This window comes from Poecilia reticulata, chromosome 9 (genome assembly GCF_904066995.2).
Source record: "Poecilia reticulata chromosome 9, P_reticulata-male-v2, whole genome shotgun sequence".
Classification (NCBI taxonomy): Eukaryota; Metazoa; Chordata; class Actinopteri; order Cyprinodontiformes; family Poeciliidae; genus Poecilia; species Poecilia reticulata.
In genome coordinates this window covers 22711547-22736253 of record NC_088838.1, presented here as the reverse complement: position 1 = coordinate 22736253, position 24707 = coordinate 22711547, and the positions used below count along the sequence as shown (strand labels likewise).

General features: G+C 38.0%; 1 protein-coding gene across 1 annotated transcript; it reads left to right on the top strand.

Moving 5' to 3' along the window:
• The first annotated feature begins 1606 nt into the window (after positions 1-1606).
• On the top strand, positions 1607-20731 carry plcxd3 (phosphatidylinositol-specific phospholipase C, X domain containing 3). The gene is made up of 6 exons (XM_008418333.3): positions 1607-1809; positions 13290-13546; positions 13824-13997; positions 15801-15976; positions 16057-16158; positions 17265-20731. The coding sequence occupies exons 1-6, from the start codon at positions 1707-1709 to the stop codon at positions 17425-17427; spliced, it is 975 nt and encodes a 324-aa protein (XP_008416555.1). The 5' UTR covers positions 1607-1706; the 3' UTR covers positions 17428-20731.
• Positions 20732-24707: the final 3976 nt, after the last annotated feature.

Below are 24707 nucleotides of genomic sequence, written 5' to 3'. Positions count from 1 at the left end.
TGTAGCTAGCTCCTCATTGAAAAAACAAACTTACATCATGAAGACGATGTGAAGGTTCATCTTCAGAGCTGCTTGGTGATCTGGTGGAGTCAGAGCTTCTTCTGAGACAGAAGGTCTTTAGGTTTCCTAACACCTGATTTCTCTGGCTTCCTCTTTCATCTTCATTTGCTTAGTTAGACTGCAAACATATGTTGAAGATAAAATCATTGATGAACGAGTTAGAACAACCACCTCACAATATCAAAGTCTTTTTGTCTTATGGAGCTTAATTAAAACCAGGTTAAGTTTATGAATTAAAGTATAAGTCGCAACAAACAACCTCCATGAAGCTGAATGATTCCTATTGTAATAATCATACAAGTCACAATAAAATTGATAAAATAATTATTTAAGAAACCAACGTAAGTTGTATATCTTTACTGCACTGTTTATAATTAAACGAAGATAATAAATAAGCAAACTTACCACCAGCTAACAACACTTAGCAGCCTTCATCCCTCCGGACTCCTTTTGTGACACACATTTCATTTCCATCGGTTGTTGTCCCGTTGTGTTGTCGTCTAACTCGGACTAGGACGTCACCAGCTTGAATTTACCAAGATTAGTAACTATTGTCAAGGACCTCTCTACTTTTAAGGCAATATTATTCGAGTAAAAATGGCGAATTTGAACAGCGTCGAGTTTTTTCTTCTCTTTGTGGCGTTTTTTTAAATAAATGAAAGTGTGTAATACCGCCACCATCTGGTCTGGAGTGTAAACTGGAGCTAATGCCGTTGATTATAAGGTTTTACATCACACATCTGAAAATTGATTGGGTACTTTCTTAAAAATTACATCATGATTATCCTTTTTTTATTGTATGCAATTTTAATAAATGGTAATAGATTATTAAGGCACTTAAAAATTCATACATATTCATTCATATTTTGTTCACTTAAAGTGTACTTGTATTTAATAGCTATTAAAAGTGTATTTTGGTGCAATTATGTTTAAGTGGGTTTAAAGTACTAATTTCGAAATTGGTACAAGTGTATTTTTAGTATACTTCAGATATACTATAGGTAGTACACTTAATAATTAGTATACTTAAAGTGTACTTTCACAAATTTAAGTATGTTTGAAGTATACTAAAGTATACTTTTTTTTCCACCTGGGTGGACTTGTTGCTCAGGTATCAGGGTTTTTTTTGCTGGAATCCACCAAGTTCCCAAGAGTCGCCCGGTGTTCTGCAAATCGTTGATGGAGTCTGCATGACATGTGGAAGTGATGAGAACACCTGCACGCAATGATTTGGATGGATGAGCAATTTTGTTCACTGATTTGAATTGAATTCCTCAATTTACTGTTCGATATTTAGACGAATTAAGATGAAGCTGTTCTTCCTTTGACAGATGTGTTTTTATTGTTTTATGTTAGGGAAAGAGAATCCTCCACTGGGTGGTGAATTTCGCGGAAATGTAATTCGCTGGTATTACTTGTCGGTTTACTGGACAGCGTGCTTAGATCCGTTCAACCGCATTTTAACATAGTTGTTCCATCCTTCTAATGTTGAACCGGGCGTTGGACACGCTAATGTGTGTGTAAGAGAGAGGGAGCTGTGTGGAAAGAGAGGGAGAGAGAGAGAGAGGAAAAGAGAGAGAGAGCGCGTAGTCCAGGTTGGCGCAGGCACGGGTCCCGGAGAACGGAGCGTTGTGCACGGCGGCAGCATGGCCTCGTCTCACGGGAGAAGCGACCTGCGCTTCGCGGACTGGATGGCAAGTTTACCGCAGAGCATGCACACCGTCCCGCTCGCCAACATGGCTATCCCCGGTAGGTTTGTTATTATGTATTTTTATTTTCATCCGGTCCCGTTAAATCACGCGTGGATAATGGACATTTGTTTCCATCAGCGCGCGTCTGATCCTGGGCTAGTAAGATGACAAAACATTGTTTTTTTGGAGGGTGGGGGGTTTAACACCGTGGCTTTGCAAACTTCTGTGTTTCACTTTGCCTTTAATTAAAGTCCATTGGGCAGAAATGGGCATGACTTTAACTGTGCATCACTAGAACAAAGGGTGAGACCTGTTGCGCAACAGGAGATGTGCCATCTATTTGTTTCACTTCAGCTTGCCCGCGATGTACCTATAAATAGCACATGGGTGACATATCGCTTTTATTTATTTATTTTGCACCCGATGAGTATACAAGAAGCAGAATTGCTGCTCTGTTTTGTGTTTGTAGCGGGGTGGTGCCCAAGAGGGGATGGGATGAGTTCTGTCAGTGCACTCAGATGATGATGGTGCTGATGATAGGAAATGAGCCGTTAGACCTTTAACCAATCAGTGCGCAGGTCCTCTTTAACTCCATTCAAATTAAGACACTCTGGTTGTAAAGCCCAGCGCATATCTGGTCGATGGAGGGGCTTTTTTTATTTTTTTTTTTAGAGCCCATTAATTCGCAATTCTGCTATCTTACGATCAAGAACAGCTCTACAGATCGTTCTTTCTTTTTCTCCTTTTTTTCCCCCATCTCACTGTCGTCTTGCTGCCCTTCGGTTAAACATGAACAATCGCTTGCTTTTTTTTAATTTTTTTTAACGGGGCTCTCATGTAGAATCATTTTTACATGCAGATGGATTAGTGCTCGGTGTCCAATGAGGCGTGGCAATTTTTTTGGAACCAGCAGTGGCCACATCTCTCAATAATACCTAAAAACCACACGCAATCATACATTTCTTCATGCATTTAACCTGTCACCAGCAAAGGACAGAGCCAGCAGTAACACGCGTGCCTTACATGCAGCTGAATCATAATTTCCCACACCAAAGTAGCGTGAGAACATGTTGCGTTTCATTTAATTAGGTGTCATTACTTCTCTGCATCTCTGCTGCCCTTTGCCTGTCCTCCAATTGGACACGGGATTTGAAAAGGCTCACTTGAGTCTGGCTTTTTGCGTTTGTTTGCACACACTTCGCATCATGTTTGCCAAGATAATTCTCAAAAATCCTCAGGATTTTATGAGAGCTTATTTTAGCAGGAACCACGTGTTCCTTTCAGTAAGCAGTTTTTGATTTCTTTCAAGAAGCTCATCTGACATCACTGTCTTTGGTTTCTTCTTCTTGGTATAAATGAGGTTTTGTTTGAAGCATGAGCTGGAAAAATAATCTTTTGACCTTAGATTTAAATAATATCTTTGTCAGATGTGCTAATGCAGATTTCACCATACTACTGATGACACCTACTCAATTACCCACTGCTTCTACGATCCAGGCCAAAACAATTTTTCCTCCTAAGAAACTCGAAAGAACGCCTGTCTGCGTTCCAAGCATTGCACAGCAGTAAGACTGTAAACGCCTTCTGTGTGATGTGGAAATTGTTTCTTTTGAGGTATTATGCTGCAGAAGGGATTTTTGCAGAGGAGGTAGAGAATGCTCTCCGTATGGCTTCATGGCACAGCGGATTCTCAGAGAAGCTTCTGAGTTTGACTGACACGCTGCAACAACTGTCAAATGATAGGTTGTACCTGCAAGGATCTGCTGGTGCTGTTTTACCCGACTTGTGTTATTCTAACCCTGAGAGCAGGTCTAAAGCTGCCATCGCCGTGGTGCAGGGAACATCCACCCCGTCTGAATGATTTGCTGATTAAATGGTTCATCTGCCGGTTGCTCTTCTTGTGCTTCTTGCTGGTTTGTTTTAATTTGAAATAATCAATCTTGAAATGGCACACTCAAAAGATTAAGAGGTTAATAATAGGCAAATGGAAAATCACTTCAGTCGATAATTGAGCCTGAGGTGGTGGCTGTGGCGAGGCAGCAGCTAATCTCAAAGTGACCTAGCGCTACGCACTATGCTACAGTGAGTCTCGCTTTTTATGTGAGCAGATATTGAAAGTAAACTGGATAAGATGCAAAAAAAAGAAAGACGCGTGAAGCTTATAGTCCACACATACGCTGATGAGGCATTACATTATGACTGCCTGTTTAATAGTGAACTGGTCCTTTCATTTGCTGCCAAATCAGCACTGATCCATAAACTTAAAACCTCAATAGACCTCTGAAGGTTTGCTGTGGCATCCGGTACCTAGATCTTGGCGGCAAATTCTTATGACCTCTTAACGTTGTGAGGTGGATCCTCTGTGTTTGTTACAGATCCTTGACTGGACTGAAATCTGAGACAAGTTAGTCACCTTTAAATCCTTGTTTAAATTCTCGCTTAATTCCCAAACCTTTTGTTGCTTCAAAGCACTTTTTAAATGTATTTTGCTGAAAGAGGCCACAGTCATCAGAGGATACATTTCTTTGAAAGATTGCACATATTCTGTAATGCTTAGACAAGTCGTTTTTATCAAATTAACATTATGATGGATGGCAGAATAAAAGTTTTCTCAGGAGAATATTGCCCAAACCATCATGTTGCCTCCACCAGTTTGTCTGGTTCCCATAATGCATTCGCAGGTAGAGGAAACATACCTGGTCATCAGGTACGTCAGCATGGTTTATTTCCGATGCTGATGTACCAATCGCTGATATTTTTAGTGGTAAACTTGAATCAGCAGAGATACCCTGTTGCATCAGGACCGACATTACCATGTGTTTTAGCTGCAGTTGCTTGTCTGTTGGATTGGATCATGCAGCCATTGCTTCGTACATCCATCAACAATCCTATGGCCTTTCTTGAAACTGATGGATTCTGACCACTGCAGACCAAGAACACTCAGGTTTTGTTGCACACTCAAGTGTGGTAGAACCAAACATTTCTTTTAAGTCTGACTACTTAGGTCGCCCTCTGTTTTTGGAAATTGTTTGACTGAGGTTCACTTGACTTTTTCCTGGCTTTTGCCTCCTTTAGACAAAGATTTATTTTTGCAGTAACATTGGTTGTTCAAGGCTTCAGTATTTCATCTGACCGAGAAAAGCTGCTTGCAGTTACAGAGAAAACACTGCTGTTTTCTCTTGGATGCTCAGTATCAAATGCACTCTGTTTGAACTGTAAGTCATTCCTTTGTCTTCACACTCAGCGCCCGAGACAAGTTACATCACCAACTAGAGGCTTTTATGTTGTAAACATCTAAACAACAATAGTAACCATCAGTGTGTAATATTAATGCGTGCAAACCAGACTTATCAAATTTTGAGCCATGAAGAAAATTTAAAATAAAATAAGAAGTGTAACTTATTGACCAAACTACATGCGAGACATGACCAACCTACTGTCTCCCACTAGCAATGAGTTACAGTATTCAGAACACAAAATAATAATAATAATAATAATAATAACATGATGATTTTATGACATCTGTACATTTGATTTGATTTAATTAAGTGCTGTAAAATGTTGTCAGTTGACCCATAATAATAAAGAGATTTAATTTGTTTTATCATGTTAGACATGTGAGCTTAGTTCAGAAAGCTTAAGGGTGATGAACTATGAAAGATGTATTCTTCATTTATTTTATGTTCTCCCAAATAAAGTCTTAATATATAAATATAGGTAGGGCTGCTCAATTTATTGCAAATGCATAATTATTTCAAAATCACTATGTGCAATATTCATGTTACAAAGGACTGTTTGTATTTTTTCTTTTTGCTGTCCCTGCATGCATGGTCAGTATGAGGTGTTGCTGCAAGGTTACGGACTCGATTCAAGCGATTGTTGCCAGATCCAGAAGTAGTGACTGCAGCGAGTCAGTGATTCACTGCAATCTGTTGGGTTTCCATAGATAGAAAACTTTTTAACCAATTTGAATAGCAAATATAACTTTACTGCATTGCTTGAAAACTACGATGAATTTGGAATTTATCTACTTCATCTGTATGATCGGATTAAGGGGACTTTTTTTTGCAAAGTGCATTGAGACAATGTTGGAATTGGTGCTATGTAAGTAAAGTGAGATATATTTAATTGAAATAATCTCTGAGCGAGTTTGCCTCTGTTCCAGTTCAATAATATATTGCCAAAATAAAAAGACCAAAATGGCAAAAAAGTGAAATGACCAACCATTCGTAGAAAATTAACTCTTTTGCAGCTGGCTGAATGAACAGCCGACCTACTCCTGTGACAACTACAGCTTTTGTTTTATCATTGACTTTGTTTTTTTACTCCTCACTGCAAAACTCACTCTTTTTCCTGCATTAACAACTTCCACACTGAAGTAGAGAGTAACGCTGATACTGCAACATATTGTGACGTGTAGATATTGTGCTTTCAGTTATTTGAAAAGGATTAAATTTTTCTAATTTTTACTGGCTAGTCTCTAATCAGGGTGGTTAATCATAAAATTGTGCAGTTCCAGCGATTTCTGAGTGCATTTTGTTTTGTGCTATCATTAAAAAATATTCTAAAGCGTGTAGAACAAAATGAAACATAATCATTTAGTTCTAGGTTACAGAAAAGCTTTGGGAATCATGTTGTGTAAATTCCAGAATATGGTTAGGACAGTCCATAAATAAGAGTTTATTATTTTTGTCTATGGGATTGGGTCCAACTGTTTTTAAAATAGCAGGATTTCTGCAGTGCCCAAAGACACCAGTGACTCATTTGTCACCTAGAGGAGAGTTGACTCAGTGCTGTTGTGAAACTTGATTGAAAATGGGCCAGAAAAAAAATAGAAGGATTTAGTGAGGAACAGCTTTTTCTAAGCACATCCTTAAAAAAAGCAACATGATTCTGAGATTGGAAGATTTTGAGCAGCATCTATTGAGAATAGGTGCTATATATAATGTCAGCGAGGAGCATTAATATTGACCAATAATTTATTATTTACATAATTCTGGTACTGAGCTTTTCTTAAATAATCTAAAATAAAATCCTGTGACTCATAACTTGACACAGCAGCAGCATTGGTTTTGTGTTATTTCTAATATAACATCTTTACATATCTTCGTAAGCATTCTGCTGCTTTTCTGTTTCTCTCGTCTACCACAAACACTTTAGTGTTGGTCACAGTTGCAACTTTTGTCCAACCAGTAATTATGCATGGAACCATGCCTTCTCTGGCTTATAGACATTCTATAAGCCTGGCTGTCCAGTCCTATAAATGGCTGTCCAACTTAAAGTTGTAGTTGTGGCTGATGAAAGATGGGTCACATGAAGAAAAAGAGGCTTTAAATTTCTTTTTCCCTCAAGCTACTCAGTAGGGAACTGGGTAGGCCATTTTTCAGCAGCTATTACTGGATCTGCGAGGTGAATGCCACACGCTCCCCGACTGCACATTATTCATTGAGTTGGTCAAGAATGATGTGCCAAAGATGTTATGAATTAGTTTCCCTGGAGTTTCATCACTTGCAGTGATAGAAGGAAAATATGACGCATCATAATGTGTCATATATGTGTGTGTGTGTGGGGGGGGGGGGGCGGGGGGAGGGTCATGTACAGCAGGTACATGCACAGTAAGTTTTTTCAAATACAGTTTTCAGTATTTCAAAATTTAGATTTGTTGATGCCCCCAAAGGTCAAGTTGTAGGGCTTTCAATCCCTTGAGTGTGTATGACCGCCTTCCCATAATCCTAATCTTTAGTTCACTTCACAGATTCCATATCAAAAAGTGAGGACTCTGGCTTGGCCATTTTGAAATATGAATGTTATTGAAATTCAGAAGACACATGTTTCCAAAAATAGAGGAATAATTGAAAAGCTATGTATGCCGGTGGTGTGAATAACTTGGATAACAGAATGTGCCTCGAAAACAGAAATTGCATGAAATAAATAAAGGATGTCGGCTGACGAAGGAGTTGATATAGAGATCAGACTGTATACAATTGTCTAAAAGCAGTGGGATTTACATATAGAAAAGCTAAGCACACCTCAGCTGCCATGGACTGTAGATTATTGGATGAAAGTGGCATTTTGAGATGAATTCAGGATCTGCACCAGCCAAGAATGTGATTCTGCAGCTATCTCAATAAAACATGTCCAGATGTCCTCAGTATAGTTGCATACGTTGACATGTTTGACACTTTTTTCATTTCATTTATCCAAACCAGGCTGGCTGAGATTAGAATACAATATCAGACCAATAAAAAAAAGAATCTTTTATGTAGAAAATAGGCTTCATGAACAGTTGTTTTATGCCTAACTAGAGGTATTCTTTAAAAAGGTACTTTTAATCTGAAAATTGAGCCTCATCAAAACACACATTCAGATTTATTGAATATGACTAGAAATTTGTCAAAGTCAAAATTTAACATAACTAATAACCATAGTACTTGTATTTTTTTCTTACTAAGGTAATACAACATAAAACATTTCCCTTGGAGTGGTTTTATTTTATTTAATTAGAGAAATATAAGATTTCTTTCTATGTTTTTCTCTTTCTAAAACAAATTAAATAGATTAGTTTTTTATTAAAATTTCACATTTAAATAGCTTTGTGGGGTATTCAACAATTAAAATGTCATTTTTGTCATTTATTTTCTAATATCAGTACCTCATCATACTATAATATGGACACTAACTTTAAAACTGCACCAATCTACTCTGCTCTGACGTACGTTTAAAACTTTTTAGAATTTCTGAGTTTCTTAGATATTTTTCTGACAAAAACTGGAGATTTTATAATAATTCTTTTACTTCTTCATTTGCCTATAATTCAGTTCAGATCAGAAGGACCAATAAATCTACTTTTACATATTTTTGCCAGAAATGGAATCATACTACAAACACACTAGAATAGAATAGAATAGAATAGAATAGAATGCTACTGTGATAAGATGATGGAAAAGAAGCACTCATGAATGACAGTAATACTATATGGAAAATCTCAGAAGGTGAAATATAGGCAAGAGGGTTTGAGACCTGTAGGTTAAATTAATCTTTTCCGTAAAATTTTCCTGTACTGCATCCTATCACTTTCCATTTCCTTCTCACTTTCTCTTCTTCTCTCCTGTCCTGAGCATCCAAAAATAGATCTGAAAAGGATTCATGGTGAGCTGAAATGCTTTTTCTCTCTCAAAAACCCCCGGATTCGAACCAGCAGTGGTCCTTTCTGAATGCGCCGTTCTCATGCAGGGAGAATCACTCATTTAATTCCAGTCAATTTTCAAGACAACACTGCCATCATAATCATTAATAAGTCTTTTTTCAGCTTTACTTTTCTGCTTTCTGTTCTTTGGCTCTTTCCCTCATGTTCCAGTGTGGACATGACATCTTCATGTCTACACCTGACATGTGATTGCATGGCCGACTGTCGGAAGAAAATAGTTCTCACTGCTTCCACAGTCTGTTCTGCTGTTGGACTGTGACATTCATGTAGTATTTAAGACAAGACAGATATCTCGGAGTCTTTTTTTATTACATCACTTTTTATATTTAGCATTTATTGTTGAATAGAAGCCCTAAGAGGCCCTATTTACAGCCAAAGAACACAGAATTGCCATGTGATACCAAAACGGAACTATTTCAGGTACATAAAAAAACTAATTGCATCACCATGAAAATACAATTCCTTTGGTGACCAATGTGGTGGCAGGACCATGCTGTAGGTACGCAACGGGAACAGGGAAGCTGATCTGAGGTGAGGGGAAGATGGACAATAGCTAAATAGAGAGCAATACAGGAAGAAAACCAGTTGGAGGATGCAAAAAGACTTGAAACTGAGGAGGTGGTCCATCTTCCACCAAGACAGCTCTAAACATACACCCATAATTACAACACAGTTGTTTAGATCAAAACATGTTCATGTGGTGTAATAGTTCAGCCAAAGTCCAGACCACAATCCAATTTAGAATATGTGGCAAAACTTCACAAAGGCTCTTCGTCCAGCTTGATGAAGCACAAGCTTTTTCAGAGAAGAATAGGTAAAACTTATTAAAGTCTCCAGATGTGCAAAGGTGGCAGAGACAAATCCCAAAATCTTTAATTACAGTGTGACATATTTCTGTAACATTTGGACTCATAGATACACTTCTTACTATTCAGGTTTTTGTTTGTAAAAGACGTTCAAATTGTTTTAGATTTTTGCAGTTATGTCCTACTTTGTTTGGTCTGTTAAATAACTACATGTGTTAATAAGTTCAAGGTCTATGAATGCTTTTGCATAGACCTTGAACAACATACTCAGATGTCATGTACATCTGAATATATTATTCAATCACACCGTTCGATGTGTTTTGTTATTTCCCTTAGTATAACTAGAAATTATATTTTATCAGACATTTATGAATAAAGGATATAAAAAGTTGATAAGAATTCAAAGTCTGCTGATATTTCAGGATCAGTTGTTAGCAGGATTTACTGTTTTTGCTGTAATCTTTGTCATTCGAAGTTTGCAAAAAGCAACATTAAACTGAAGCAAACGGCATTAAACAGTAGTTTTTAGAAGAATTAAGTGTTACCTCTATCACTTATTTGAACACATTTATATAAATCTTTTAGGTGTGAGACATTACTCTAGATATGAGTGTAACTGAACCCCCCCAGAACTTTATTGTGCTGGATTGATTTCTCCACATTTACACATTTCACCTAAAGTAGCTGAAGATTTCCAAAATATTTGGATAAATATTTTGATCTTAATTGTTTTGACTTTTTTGGGAAGCCATTTCTCTTTGCAGTATAGCACGAGCCATATGCTTTTCGTCATACATATTTAAAGCATTTTTCTCAGCACTCCACAAACAAATCTTATTATTTTTGCCTTAGGAACTCAGATTTGAAATAAATCCCAAGAGTTGTAATCTTGCTGAAAAGTCAAGGGTCTTATAACTTTGATTTTTCATATGCTATGTATGTTTTCTTTGGTATGCGATCACAAAAATTTTCGATCGCCTGGAGTCCTCCTAAATACGTCATCATTCGAATGCATTCTTGATTTTTATACTTTATATGGCAATTCGTGTAATGCAGGTTTGCTTTTAGTCCAGAATGATCAAGTTTGGAAGCTGCAATCTCCCAGGAGATGGTTTCTATCAGCAATGTTTGATTAATCACAGTTCTTACTTTCCGTTTTAAAGAATGTGGCAGAAAAATCTTTTTTTCCCCCCAAGTGGCTGCCTACTGAGATGTGGATACACATTTTCCAAAGTCCACTACTGATTAGTTAATCAGCTCCTCTTGACAACTCCTTCCCCAGAAGCTGCAGGCTCCCAGTGCAGCTGAGCACAGAGACTCAGACAGAAAGAGACGCAAACCAAATATAGAGCTAGGAAAAAAGATGCAGAGCTGAGTCAGAATGGTGCCCTCAGAATGCTTTTAAGATTCAGTGGCAATAAATGGGTTTTTGCATGTGCTTTGTTCTGTTTTTCTTATCTTAGCGTAAATTTCTTGCAAAGCTATTTGTTATTTTCCTTTGCAAACTTCATTTTGAAAGACACAAAGGTAGATCTGATCTCCCCAGCATAAATAACTCTGTGCTATGCTGTTGCAGTTCCCCAACATTTAACTGAGGCTTTAAGGTTAAAACCGGTTCGTGCTTCTGAATATTTAAGAAAGGTTCAGCCATTCTTGTTGTCATTCTCAAAAACAAAAACTCTTTGCTTTTGCAGATTGGGGTGGGGGGTTTGGGAATCTGGAGTTTTTTTTTCTTTTGCGCAACTAAAAATCCTTCCACGGTAAATGATTATTCCGGTTAAATCAGTCGCTTTTGAGCTGATATTTTATCTTCAACTGAGCTGAGTAATATAGAAATGAAGCGTCACGAACAGAACTCCAAGTGGATTCCTTATGCGGGCCAACAGTGTGGTTACGCACCAGTAACATAGGCTCTCTCTTGTCCAGTTCCACGTTTGTGTTCTAACCTGGGAAAACTGGCTTGTCCAAGTGGTGTGACAACTTCTACATATCTCCCTCCCTTTTTCAAGTCTGTTAAAATTTGTGTTAGGCATTATAACTCAGAATTGTAGTTATTGAAACCTTTTATTTAACTAACTGAGACCCACAGTTTTTTCCTTTTTCCCTGTCATATTGTGTATGAAATTAGTTTTTGTGGTATAAGTGACCTTTATTCACTAGTAGATGGACAGCAAGAGGCTGAGAATCGAACTGGTTGAGAGCTGCAGCCTCTGTATATGGAGCTCTGCTCTTTTACTCAACCATGTAGTTCAGAATTTTGATATTTTATTGGATAAATTATGAGTCTAAGTTATTTTTCATTTTACGTGCTTTGATGCTGATTATTGTCGCATATCAGATGCTAATGATGTCATTTGCTTCCAGCCTCCATTTAATATATAAAGAAAAAAATATCACGCTGAAAAGATTTTTGAATTATCTTATGTATGTTATGTAAAGAAGCAAAACTTCCTGTGCCAAAAAGGGAGAGACAAAACCAAAACAAAACAAAATATAACAAAAAAAATAATAATCCAGCGGTGCAGCTGGTTAAGGTCACGGCGTGTTACACTGTGACCCTAACGGTGCGGCTCAGCCAGCAGTGATGCAGTTAGCTCCACCGCCCCGGGATTCAGCTGTCCACCCTGCTTATGGTCATTCTCTGAGCTGGCTGTGAAGACCTGGCTCTGGTGCGTGTAGATGGTTGAAGGTCAGTTCGGGCTGCATGTCAGCTTGTTGATGGAAGGGGTGGGTGGTCCTTCTGTGTGCCTAAAAAGCAAGAAATGGGATTTTGTGGCAGGAGTGATTGCAATGGCGAGGACAGGGCCTACTAACATGTACAATTATCACAACATATTTACCTTGTCAAGCAGGCATGGGAGGACATAGCTTCCATGTTTAATAACTGGAATTAGCTTTTTGACATGTTTTAAATAAATGCAAAGATCTCTGTTTTTCTGTATTTTCACCATCAGACAGCATGTAGCTTTCATATCTCCACTTTTAGTTTTTTTTTTTTTTTTTTTGTTGAAACTAGGATGATTGAGGAAATAGAGTTTATTACTTGTTTCATGTAAACCTCTGTGAACTACCTTGTTGCTGAAATGCGCTATACAAATTAACTTGACTTAATTTATACCATCACAATGTCCTTATTTGCTTACTATTAAAACTGAACGTCAAAAATTGTTCACCTGCTTGACAGCCAAAGCAAAATAGCCCTTGTTGTACCATACTTGAGTTTAAACCAAATGATTATAAGGGCCACAGCTAATTGCAAGTGAGCCATGGAAATAGGAACAAATAAATGTTTACCAAAAAAGTTGGGAAATACAATGGATGAAAAGTATTATTGTTATCATTCACAGATTTTCTTCATGTGATTGAAGTTTTCAGAGTTCATGGTGTTATTATTCAGCTACTTGTTGCCATGGCACCCTGGTATTTTACTTTACTGACCCCTTTCTTGCCAGCTGGCTTTCACCAGAAAGAAAACCTGCAACTGACAGTGCCTTCATGCAGACTCGTGTTTGTGTCCTCCTTTAGGTTCTCACGACTCCTTCAGTTTCTACATTGATGAGGCATCCCCAGTGGGTCCCGAGCAGCCAGAGACAGTGCAGAACTTTGTGTCTGTTTTCGGTACGGTAGCCAAGAAGCTAATGAGGAAGTGGTTGGCCACGCAGACTATGAACTTCACTAGCCAGCTGGAGGCCGGGATCCGTTTCTTTGACCTACGCATCTCCACCAAGCCCCGTGACCCCGACAACGAGCTGTACTTCGCCCACGGGCTCTTCAGTGCCACGGTCAGCAGAGAAGCACACAGCTCTGATGTTTTTTTGTTTTTTTTGATGCAATGACTTTTTGGTGATACTTGTGGTTGCTAAGTGATGTTATTTCATTTCCTTGCACGTGGCAGTTTATTTAACTGTATGCTCGAGTGCAGACTGAGAGCCTAATTGTGCAAGGTACTTCAAGAGGTTCAAGTGGAAAGTCAAAGCTTTTTATGCATTTAGATTTTGGTGTCAGAATATCAGTAGACAGATTTCTTATTGGTGGTGATTTTCATGTGTCTGTTTTCAGGTCCGCGAGGGTTTAGAGCAGATCAGCAGCTTCCTATCAGCACATGCCAAAGAAGTCGTTTTCCTGGACTTCAACCACTTCTACGGTGTGCAGAACCTGCACCATGAAAAGCTGGTGGCCATGCTGAAAGAAATTTTTGGAGAAAAACTCTGCCCAGTGGTTTTTGCTCAAGAGGTATAAATACATCTACATTTCAACAATGCAGCCTCCTGTAATTTATTTCAGGGGTTTCGTAACTTTAACAACTTGTGTCCATGAGGATATAAACTTTTTGTGAGGGATCTCAGTCCTGCACTGCACAGAAGACTCCCTACGTTTTTATCAACACTTTGATGATTGTCATTTCTTTATTGATAGTTTAAAAAAAAAAAATTATGAACATTCCATTTTTAGTCAGGTTCATTTTTAAGAAGGTTTTATTTTCAGTATACTCGTAATCATTTTGCAGCCCAACTTGTACTAAAGCACTTTCTCTCCCCGTCTTTCTGGCTTATCACATGTAGAAGATACTCTAATAAACCATTGCTTTGACATCTTCTTATCTCGCAGTAACTCTCTTATCACAGTGAGCTCCAATAAAGATTTCAGTCTTGAATTCGTCATGGTGAATTGGGTGACATGCAGCTGGAATGTCAAAGACTTTTCTCTCTTCACTTCTCCATATCTTAGCCGTTGCTAGAACTGTACTCATCTGAGACCTCAGAGGTTTTTTTCTGGAATCTGCTGCAGCCATTACCCCAGTTTGGAGATCACAGCCCTAATGTGCTGCAGAGACCACCACTGAGGCCTTGACATCTCATAGCTTTTTTGTTTGCTATTTGAACCTATGGTATTTTTTTTCTGCTTCTCATATTACCTTGCTGTTACTCTTAATCATCATTTCGATCTGTGATCCTCTGCTCTGTTTTGTCCCTCACCACAAAGTCTGATCGGCTAGTCATTTCTTGTTTCTCATGCTGAAAGTCCCACAGTAGCAATGATAGTTCAGATAGCCTCCCTCTGGATCTGATACCAATACTTTTATTTTTACAAGTGGATTAAAAAGGTCACATTTCAAATCTGTTTTAAGGAATCTGTGAGTATATGTCAAAGTGAGTAAAATAGCTCAGTCCCTGTTTGAGTTGTCTTTAAATTTCGGTTTCCATTTTGGTCTCCGATGCATTGAGCTTTCTCTGTTGTAGTTTTTACAAATAGAAAGGCTTCATAAATGTCAGGTTTTGTTCACAGCATCTCCCTTCAGTGTAGAATATTACAGTTCAAGGGAACCAGTATCATTAGTTTTTATTGGAAATGATTGAAAGTAGTTATATATCTCATAAAACAAATAAAATGGCCCCTTTATGGCCAATTGCCAACTTATGTATCAAATACCAACTTTTTCTAGCTTTACCCTGACGCCATTTTTCTCAGTGCCTAAATTATAAGAAAACAGGGTGCAGTCTCTCCCAATGGGCTGGCTAATTGTGAGACTTCTCACACCAAATGGCTGAACCTCTATTTATGTATTTATTTAGATCTGTGTCTTTAAAAGGAGATGAATATTTATGCAATTATTTATTTTGTCAAATATTTTCTTATTTAAATGTCATTTTGTATAAATCAGTTTTCTCTTTGACATATTTTTTTTCTAAATTTTTTTTAAAAAGCCACATTGTTCATCATGATGGATTTGGATAAAAAGGGATTGCATTCAAGACACTGCATATATCAAAGCACTGTGCAGCCTTTCTGTCATCTTGTGCTCCTCTGATCTTGATTCTGCCAATATCGTCTTCTCTATTGCACACAAATGAAATAAAACATGCAGATTAATGTATTTTTCCAGTCAAATTAAATGAAACCGAGACCCGTGATATTCAATTTTTCAACTGTTTGAACGCTTCTTCATGCACAATTGATCTGGTTGAACTCACAGTAGAGGAGGGTTCATTTCTCATTAAATGATCTGTTATCCTGTAATTCCCTGACTATGCACAGGTGACTCTGAAGTATCTTTGGGAGAAGGAGTACCAGGTGCTTGTCTTCTACCACCACCCCATGGCCCTGGAGGTTCCCTTCCTGTGGCCTGGCCAGATGATGCCTGCTCCGTGGGCCAACACCACCGACCCAGAGAAGCTCGTTCAGTTTCTCCAGGCGTCTGTAACTGACCGCAGGTTTGCAACATTTATTTCAATAACCAGCTCTCATATGATTCTGATCAGAAGTTTACATACACACGTTCTTTCTTCTGCAGGAGGAAGGGGACGTTCTTCGTCTCCCAGGTGGTTCTAACACCAAAGGCAAGTACTGTCATGAAGGGCGTGGCCAGCGGACTGAGGGAGACGATAACGGAAAGGTATTTATTCCAGAGAGAGGCCAAAAAAAAAAAAAAACACCCAACAAAAACATTGTTATGCTTGTTTTCAGCATAACGATAGGGCATGCAAATCATGTAGAGTTTACACCAATTAGGAAAAAGAGCAACAACCATCTGGGACCAAAATTGCTGCTACACCTCAAGCGCCAGCGGTCTCTGAGGTGGCATCATTTACCCATAACAACTCACGGTGTGAACACACAGAGATAGAAATATGTGAGCCGTTGTGGCATTAAATAACTTAATCATCATGCGTGTTGGGTTTTTACAAATGTCCCCCAGCATTTGGCCGTGGCCTCATTTGAGCTGGTTTGTTGGTTTTAAAAAAAACAAAACCATTGCTTTTGTTTCCCTTTGTTCTCTGTGTACCTCCCCCGTGTTGCAGGACTCATTTTCTAGGTTTATCCCCAGCTTTGTCTGTGTTTCACTTCATCTTAATGTCACCAGCTTGTTAAAAGCTTTGGCACCAAAACCATCAATTTTCCTGGTATGAATTATTCATTTGATAATTCCTCTATCAGCCATTCTCACCAGGCAGTCAGCTGCTTTGATGCAGACATCCTTCAAAGTTCCAAGCATTCATTTCACAGCACTCACAAATCAGTAGAGGACTCTGCAATACAAGAAAACAGTCGTGCATGAGATGGGGGGGCGGAAGGAGAAAAATGCTAGAATTGGGCGGGTGGGGGTGGGGTGGGGGGGGGGGCACGTGGAGTGAGGTATCGGCGAAGATAACGTCCTCCCCTGTTGCTCGATATTCATGAACATGTCCAACAAGAGCTCAGAGGGCACTTCTCACAGCCCGACACCAGCTGTGAGAAGGACACAGCCAGACATCACACGCTGTGTTAAAACAATCTTTTATCACAGCTCGTTTTTCCGTACACAGAACTGTGTTTTATACCTTTCTCTGACAAACAATACTGTACCATGTCAACGGTACAATACCATAAACTCCCTGGTGGGGGGGCAGAGTTAAACAATTAATACTGACAGAGAAACATATGCCTGGAGCATCTGCCCTTTTTTTCCCCTAACATGCTATCGGATGTGTGTCTTTTGTTTGTTTCTGTTCTCCTGCTCAGGGCGTTACCGGGCATGATGCAGTGGATCAGATCTCAAAGACCCGGGGAGAATGGCATCAACATTATTACAGCCGATTTTGTCGAGCTCGGTGAATTCATCAGCGCCGTCATCAGCCTCAACTATCATCACCTGAATGAAGACGAAGATGACGACGCAACCTGAGAGCCCACGTTGGGACACCAGAGAGCGCAGCTGCCACCACCAGATGACGGGTGTTCTGGGCTCTGCTCTCAATCTACACTCTTTGGCATTTATTTCAGGAGGGAAGCGATGTTGCGGCTCCTTTCTCTTTATTTAGGGCTATAGTGGACTGAGAGACCAGGGAGGATGGAGAAGAGACCAAGATTAGGCTGGTGGAAAAAATACACTGATGTTTGGTTGGAGCACCATGAGAATGAGGTTAATTTGTTTCCTATTTTTGGGATCAAGACCTTTTTTATTTCCAGATTTAGTAGTGATTTAAGTTACTCCCTCGGCTGTAAAAATATTTGCTTTTCCCTCAAATATACCGTCTTCAGGCTCGCAACTCCATCTAACACCGGTTTTCAGAGCATAATTACCTTCAGCTGATTTTACTTTTACATCCGTCTTGATATTCTAGTGATAATAACAGTTTTGCCACAGGGTGTTTTAAATAAATATGTGTAACTGAAATCGTTGGCTCGTAAATTGTAGCTAGCTCTTGTATGTCCCGTTTGAAAAATCAGTCCCAGTGCAGTCTTTTTATTTTATTTTTTTGTTATTTTTCAGACAATATGCATCCCCTTTCATGTCACTGCAGGTGTTTTTCAAACTGTCCTCCTGAAGTTTGGCTGCAGTGTGTCATAAAAATGTGGTGTTCCGGTGTGTTTATTCATTGCACTGACAAGAAAGAAATAATTTCCATATTTGTCCTCCAGCAGTAATCTCTCATTGAGGTTTTTACTCGGTAGCGATATGCACTGTAGTTGGAATTACAGCCGAGACATTTATCAGGCAGTCCTATAGGCTGCTGTGGATTGATTGATTAAATCCGTGGATTCGCTCATTTATAACCACACAGGAAGAGAGAGTCAGAGTGCAGCTTGGCTAACTGGGGAATAATATCTATGCTGTTGGTGCAGATATATTTTCTCCATCTGCATTTGACAATAATTTCCCCATTTTCATAACAAGCATCTACTTGCTCTGTTAGAAATGCACTTAGATGCACTTATTTCTAATGGTCGAAACATCCAACTGTTTGTTCTGCAACATGGTGGATTCTAAGTTGCAATAGCCAAGTGTAAATGATTATATTTTGGTACATGAGTGTACCCACAGTCTGCCTTTTTTTGCGACTAACTTGACCCTTGTATGTTTGTTTGTGCTTATTTCTGTACCGCAGCACGTATGAGTCACTGTGAGATGTTCTCCTTCATAATAACAGGTGATAACACTTCTTAGCAGTCACTTAGCAACTTAATTCAAGTCAGAAAATCATAAACATGATAGATTAAGCAGTTCAAATGTGGCCACCGTGCTTTACAATGAGTTTAATTTACTGAATTTTGTGTCACAGATTGATGGTTAGCAAAAAATGGTAGTTATGAAGCTCAGTAAAATACACTACACCTTATCAGGATTACATGCACTCACCAATAACATTCCAAACATCTACTGTATATACCTACCTATATCCCTTGACAATGACTGATGTTTTGTTCCAGCTGTAGTTTCTGCATTTCAGCTTTAATATGCTTCTCCAACAAGTATTAACTCTGTTAAAAGGATAGAGCTTGTTAAAAAAATTATGAAATCTGCAGAGCGGTGGCAGCTGACAGCTAGCCAGACGGGCCCCTCTTTTAGTTATTTTAGCAATTTAAAATGACTCGTACTGAAACAGAGGACATCCATAGGATTCAGTGCTACATTACTGTATATTAGCGATCTACTGTATTGCAAGCCAAAGTTGTGAAGTTTGTAGATGTTTTGTCTGCTGAACAACTGCAGCTGCTGGCTGCATCTGCTGCCTCAAAGTCTGAACCATGTCTTTAAGGAAGCTACTATAAAGTTCTGACAACACATCACTTAAAACTCACTAAAATCGTCTGTGACATACAGCTACAGTCGTAAAAAACTGACATCTTGATCCTGCTGACAATTTCAAGATGAGATTATGGAAGTGCTTGACTTATTTCAACTTATTTTCTCTACTTTAACATTTCTTGATAGTTTACTTAACGTATTTCAGAGTGGTTTCAGTTAACTTCAGGCAAAACAAAGCTACAGAAAACATTTTTCTAATCCTTTTGCTTTAAATATCATACAATTTAAACACTAGAGCTGTTTTCCACATACTTAATCGTCTAAGCTGACAACAGTCTGGGAATGTTTGAGACCAGCTGCATATCACATATACAAGTCAACTGAATGACTAATTGGTGCGTCATTCAGTGCGGTAAAATCTGACATAAAAAATTCTTCCCCTGTTTTAATAACTTTAAATTACACGTGCAGAGAAGGACAAATGGACACTGCAACAATCTCACGTTTACTATGAACACCAGTGAAAAGGGTAAAAAACATGCACCTTGTTGAAATCCCAGGTTGTCAAGATCAACAAATTATTATCCATAGAACACAGTGTTGCATTGTAATAACATACTTGAAGATTGATCTTAGTTTTTCAAAATTGACAGTGCAAAACTAATTTGTAATGAGTAACTTAACCACAGGTGTAATGGTTGGCTTGAGACGTCCCAACAGCTGTAACATCTCTAGGGTTTTACACAATATGCAGGAAAATAATCATATTTCTTTTCTTTTAACATGATTAAATGCCAGGGGAATGCAAACTCTTCTGGAAAAGGATGTAAGGATGTTCTGGTAAAGTTTGGTATTTAAAAAAATGTTACTCAGCTGAATTGCTGAATGTACGTTAAGAAGTCTCATCTGAGTGACAGAGTTTCAGCCTGACATGTTAGTAGTATCTGCTCCAACACTTTCACTTCTGTGTGGTTCTGAGTTATGTCAAACACTTTATATTGTGGAACGTTCTGTAACTGCAGAAAATGTGCAAATTACTAAAACGTTCTCCTATAACCGGTATCTTAACTGAGCCGGTTATAGGCTCTTTCGCTCTTCACTTTGTGCATGAATGAAAAGCTTCTAGAGTTCATCAGCTTTCTTTCCATCTACATCAATTTCTACATTATTACCCTGAAGAGCATGTGTTCATTTTAACTGTAAATGTTTCTATCCTTTAAAGTGAAAATCTAATAATTTTTACTTATTGCACTGCCAAGAACCCCACTGAAGAGAAGGTTGCAGTTTGTGTTGTAAGGACATTTGTGTCTTCCCCTGGTCCAAACTGTTGTCATTGCACTTGTTTTTGGATGTGAAAAGAGTCCTTTGCTGTTGTAAAAATCCAAACCATGTTGCTCAAATTAAAGTGACTCTGTTCTATGTGGAAAATGGCCAATCAAATAAAGCTTCTATGCCTTTGGGTGAAGTGTCATTCTGTGAGCAGTTTGCTGAGTGCTAGCTGCTCGCTTGCTTGGTTAACTCCTTGACTGAAAAGATTATTATGTTAACAAGCACGATAAGGCTGCAATTTAATTTAACGAGCAAATTGCAATTACTCAGGATCTAATGCAGACTTCCTTTCAGCTTTTTAGCAAGCATGGCAGCATTTCCCTCACTGTTGTTTGTGCAGAAAAGCATCCGAAAACTATCTTGTTTCCAGGGTGATGAGCACTGAGAAGAGGGTGGGCAGCGGCACCTAGTGTGACCTTGCTGAGGTTGTGTTTCAGCGTCAGACTTTCAGCAGCCAGGTGGCGAAGAAGGAACAATAGCTCAGTGTTGTTCTTTTTTGTGTGCATATTTTTAACAACAAATTTTTGTTCTCTACTCATCTTATTCTGACCCACTAAACTGCTTTGCAGAGCAAATCACAGACTGGAAGTTTTAGCATCTCATCACTAAATATGCAAAGCTTCCCAATGTGTTGGCATGATAAATAGCTGTTTTCACAAAATTTTCTAGATTTAATTTCTCTTTTTGTTGTTCACACAATTTTCGGTTGGTGTTCACTTTTGTTTTTTGTTGCAGGTCAATGATGTAATAAAACCGTCAGGAGAAAAAAAAAAAAAAAACAAGCAAAATTCCTGTAACACCGCTGTCGAGGTTCTGTACAAATGGCTGCTTGCCGAAAAAAGATGAGAAAATGCAAATGATTTGTTTAAGAGCGTGTGCATGTTAAAATGTCTGTCTTTCTCTGTCACGCACACACAGCAGTGAAGAGGAGGTAGAGGTGTGGGAGGCAGAGATGGATGATGGCATTCAGACAGTTTAAAGAGGGGCAGTGGCGAGATGTGCAGCTTCATAAAAGTTTGGAGTATGTGGAGGAGGAGGAGTAATTTTTCCAGGCACTTGTGTCTCTACTTGTTAAGGTACATGTGTGCACAGGGTGACAGCTGCTCTGCCTACAATGTAGGAAAGAATTTCATTGTTTTTTGCTTACATAAACCATAACCTGCCAGACATGACCTATTTGGGTGTATTTCAATACCTCTAAAATGCTGACCACTCTAAACCCCTTCACCCTCACGGCTCTTAAGAGGATTTGGCAGGTACAGATAATGGACGGATAAACAATAGGATACAACCATGGCAGGTTACATAAATGCGCAACAACATATAGAATTAACCATAAAAAAAATTTAAAATGCCAGTCTGCTACATAAAGAGGAGAAAGAGGAGACACTGAATGTCTTCTTTCCAAAAGAGTCACATACCAGAAGAAGTCACAAGTAACAACATCTCCTCATGAAATTCCATGTAAAGTAACAGCAGAACTTTGAACTTCAAAAATTCACAATGCTGGGAAGAATAAGTAAATTGTTTGACAGAAAAATTTCACATTGTAAAATTTTAAAGTTTCGAAGTTAAAACAACAAACATTTGTGTGACATGTAAGGGAAAATGATGAACGACTTTTAAAATACTTTAACTTAATTGCTTAATTCGTAAATAGAGGGAAGGTGTGTGTAATTTAAACTCACAATAAGCTCTATAAAGGCCTTTGTGGTTGGCTGGAGAACAATAGTGAACAACGGCAGCATGAGCCAAATAACACACTGGACAGATCAGAAGTGAAGTTGTAGGGGAAATTAAAGCAAAGTTACTTTAAAAATCAATTTCCAGATCTTTCAACATCTCATAGAACATAGTATGGCGTGACTAAAAACCTGAACAAAAAACAACAAACAAACAAAAAAACAAGAGCAACAAAAAAACCCACCATCCTTATTGTGAAAAATATCAGTAGCAGCAACATTGACGCTGTGCTTTTCTTTAACAGTGACACAGAAACTGGTCTGAGTTTTTTTTGGAAAATGGATGGAGGTAAATTAAAGGCAATACTGAAAGGCAACAGGTTAGAGGATGGGGTAAATGTTCACCAGTAGCGTGACACAGAGCAGACAGCCAGAGTTACAGTGAAATGGTTTAGATTAAAACATGTTTGAGATGGCCAAATCAAAGTCCAGACCTAAATTCAAGTCCAAAGATCTAATAATGAAGGTCAGAAAAAGATGATGAGGCGGAAGACTGCAGGAGAGATGTTTTGAAAAGCCAGTCTGAAAAACACAAAATTAAATCTAAACATATATAATGAATATACTGATAATTATTAACCCAACAGAAAAAAAATTATAATCAACCCTATTTAAAATAGGGTTAGGGTAAACAGATCTTGTATAGTGAACATACAAATAAATTCATAGAGATATATTTCTGCACAAAAGCAGCTGAAATTTCCAAAAATGAGTTTGGATCCTTGGCAAGTAAAACTTCTAGGGCAGATGGCGGTCAAAGATAGCCTTCTGCATATGATAAACCCACAGAGAAAGAACTAATGGAGGGCACGCTCTGGTGGCCTCTTGTCTGAACTGTTGGAAGTGCTGTTCCAGCTGGAGGCTTTGGAAATTAGCCTGCTGTTGTACATTTGCTAAGTCATGCAGCACTTGGAGCGGGCGGGGTAAGATTAGAAATAAAGGAATAATTTTTGCAACAAATATTTCAGTAGATGCAGAGAATAGCCATGACTCTGGCTATGATTGTCTTGAATTTTCACCATGACCGGAACTTGAAATACACTAAAAGTAAAAATGACTTAAAAAAAAAAAATATATATATATATATACAATTTAGATATACAATTTGAGATATATATATATATATATATATATATATATATATATATATATATATATATATATATGCCTTCAGCAGGACCAAGCCTATCATTTTCATAACAACAGACACAGTTTATTTTTGGGGCTAGGACATAAATATATACATTTCCATTAATTAACTGGATCAATTTTGTGCTGTAAAACATTAGTGAATCTGCATCACTAATTTTAGATAAATAGTACATAACCCTAACATTTTTGTGCAGAAAATAAAAAAACTACAATGTGTGCCCATTGCATTTGTTTTAATCTCTTTCCCTTATTTTTTCTCTCTTCCATTTGAAAACTCAAATTGTATATCTAAATTGTAAACAAAACTCTGTCAAAAGTGTACAATTTATGAGATTTTGCAGCACATTTTTAACACCAAGCCTTACATTGATATGACATCCTAAAATTGAAAGCGTAAAAAATGGCTCCGAGAGTTACTTGTCAAAATGATGAGCAGCCAAAATAAGTGCCAGGCAAGACAACCTCGCCTCTCCTGTAGCCTCACTAAAGAAAAATAAATAATATAAAAATCCATTTAGGTCTGAGTATTGCCAGCTAGTGTGTGATGAATATGCACAGTGTGTCACCCTGAATGCACAAATGTAGCCATATTTAGAGACGACTGAGGATAATACAGACAAATATGGCAAATATACCAAGCTGGATAAAAAAAAAAATACCACTGGTTGTCACATAATTAAGCATTTATCTTTTATAATTTATAATTTATAAATGTCAACAGAATGGGTCATCTTTTTTTGAGTTATGCAAAATACAGACAGGTTTTCGTTTAGTTTAGTAATGCACATTTTTTTGACCTCTAAAAGAAAAGCATTTCAGACCTCTGTTGCCCTCCAGTGTTTGTTAAACTAAATCGCAACTAATAATGATATTTATCAATACAATATTTGCAAGTTAGTTTCTTTAAAAAAAATAAAATAAAAAAAAATAAAAATATATATATATATAATGCCAAATTTAATTTAAAATAACTGCAACAACAAAAACCTTCAATATAACAATAAAACAATAACATACAAAACATTAACCTAACTTGTGGTAAAGATAAAAGCTGACACATTAACATTCTTCAGCTTTCACTGGTTCAATTAGCAGCCAAGAGTCAAAACAATTATTTTAGAGCTTCCAGAAGTTAAAAAAAATGTCTGGCTACAATTGTTGCCAGTTGGAGTAAATGGGTTAATGGTGTAATATGTTGCAAGCACCCAAAAT

Coding starts and splice junctions, on each gene's coding strand:
- plcxd3 (XM_008418333.3), top strand. CDS start 1,707: ATGGCCTCGTCTCACGGGAGAAGCGACCTGCGCTTCGCGGACTGGATG. Junction 1,810..13,289: donor CGCCAACATGGCTATCCCCG/GTAGGTTTGTTA, acceptor GTCCTCCTTTAG/GTTCTCACGACTCCTTCAGT. Junction 16,159..17,264: donor AGGGAGACGATAACGGAAAG/GTATTTATTCCA, acceptor TCTCCTGCTCAG/GGCGTTACCGGGCATGATGC.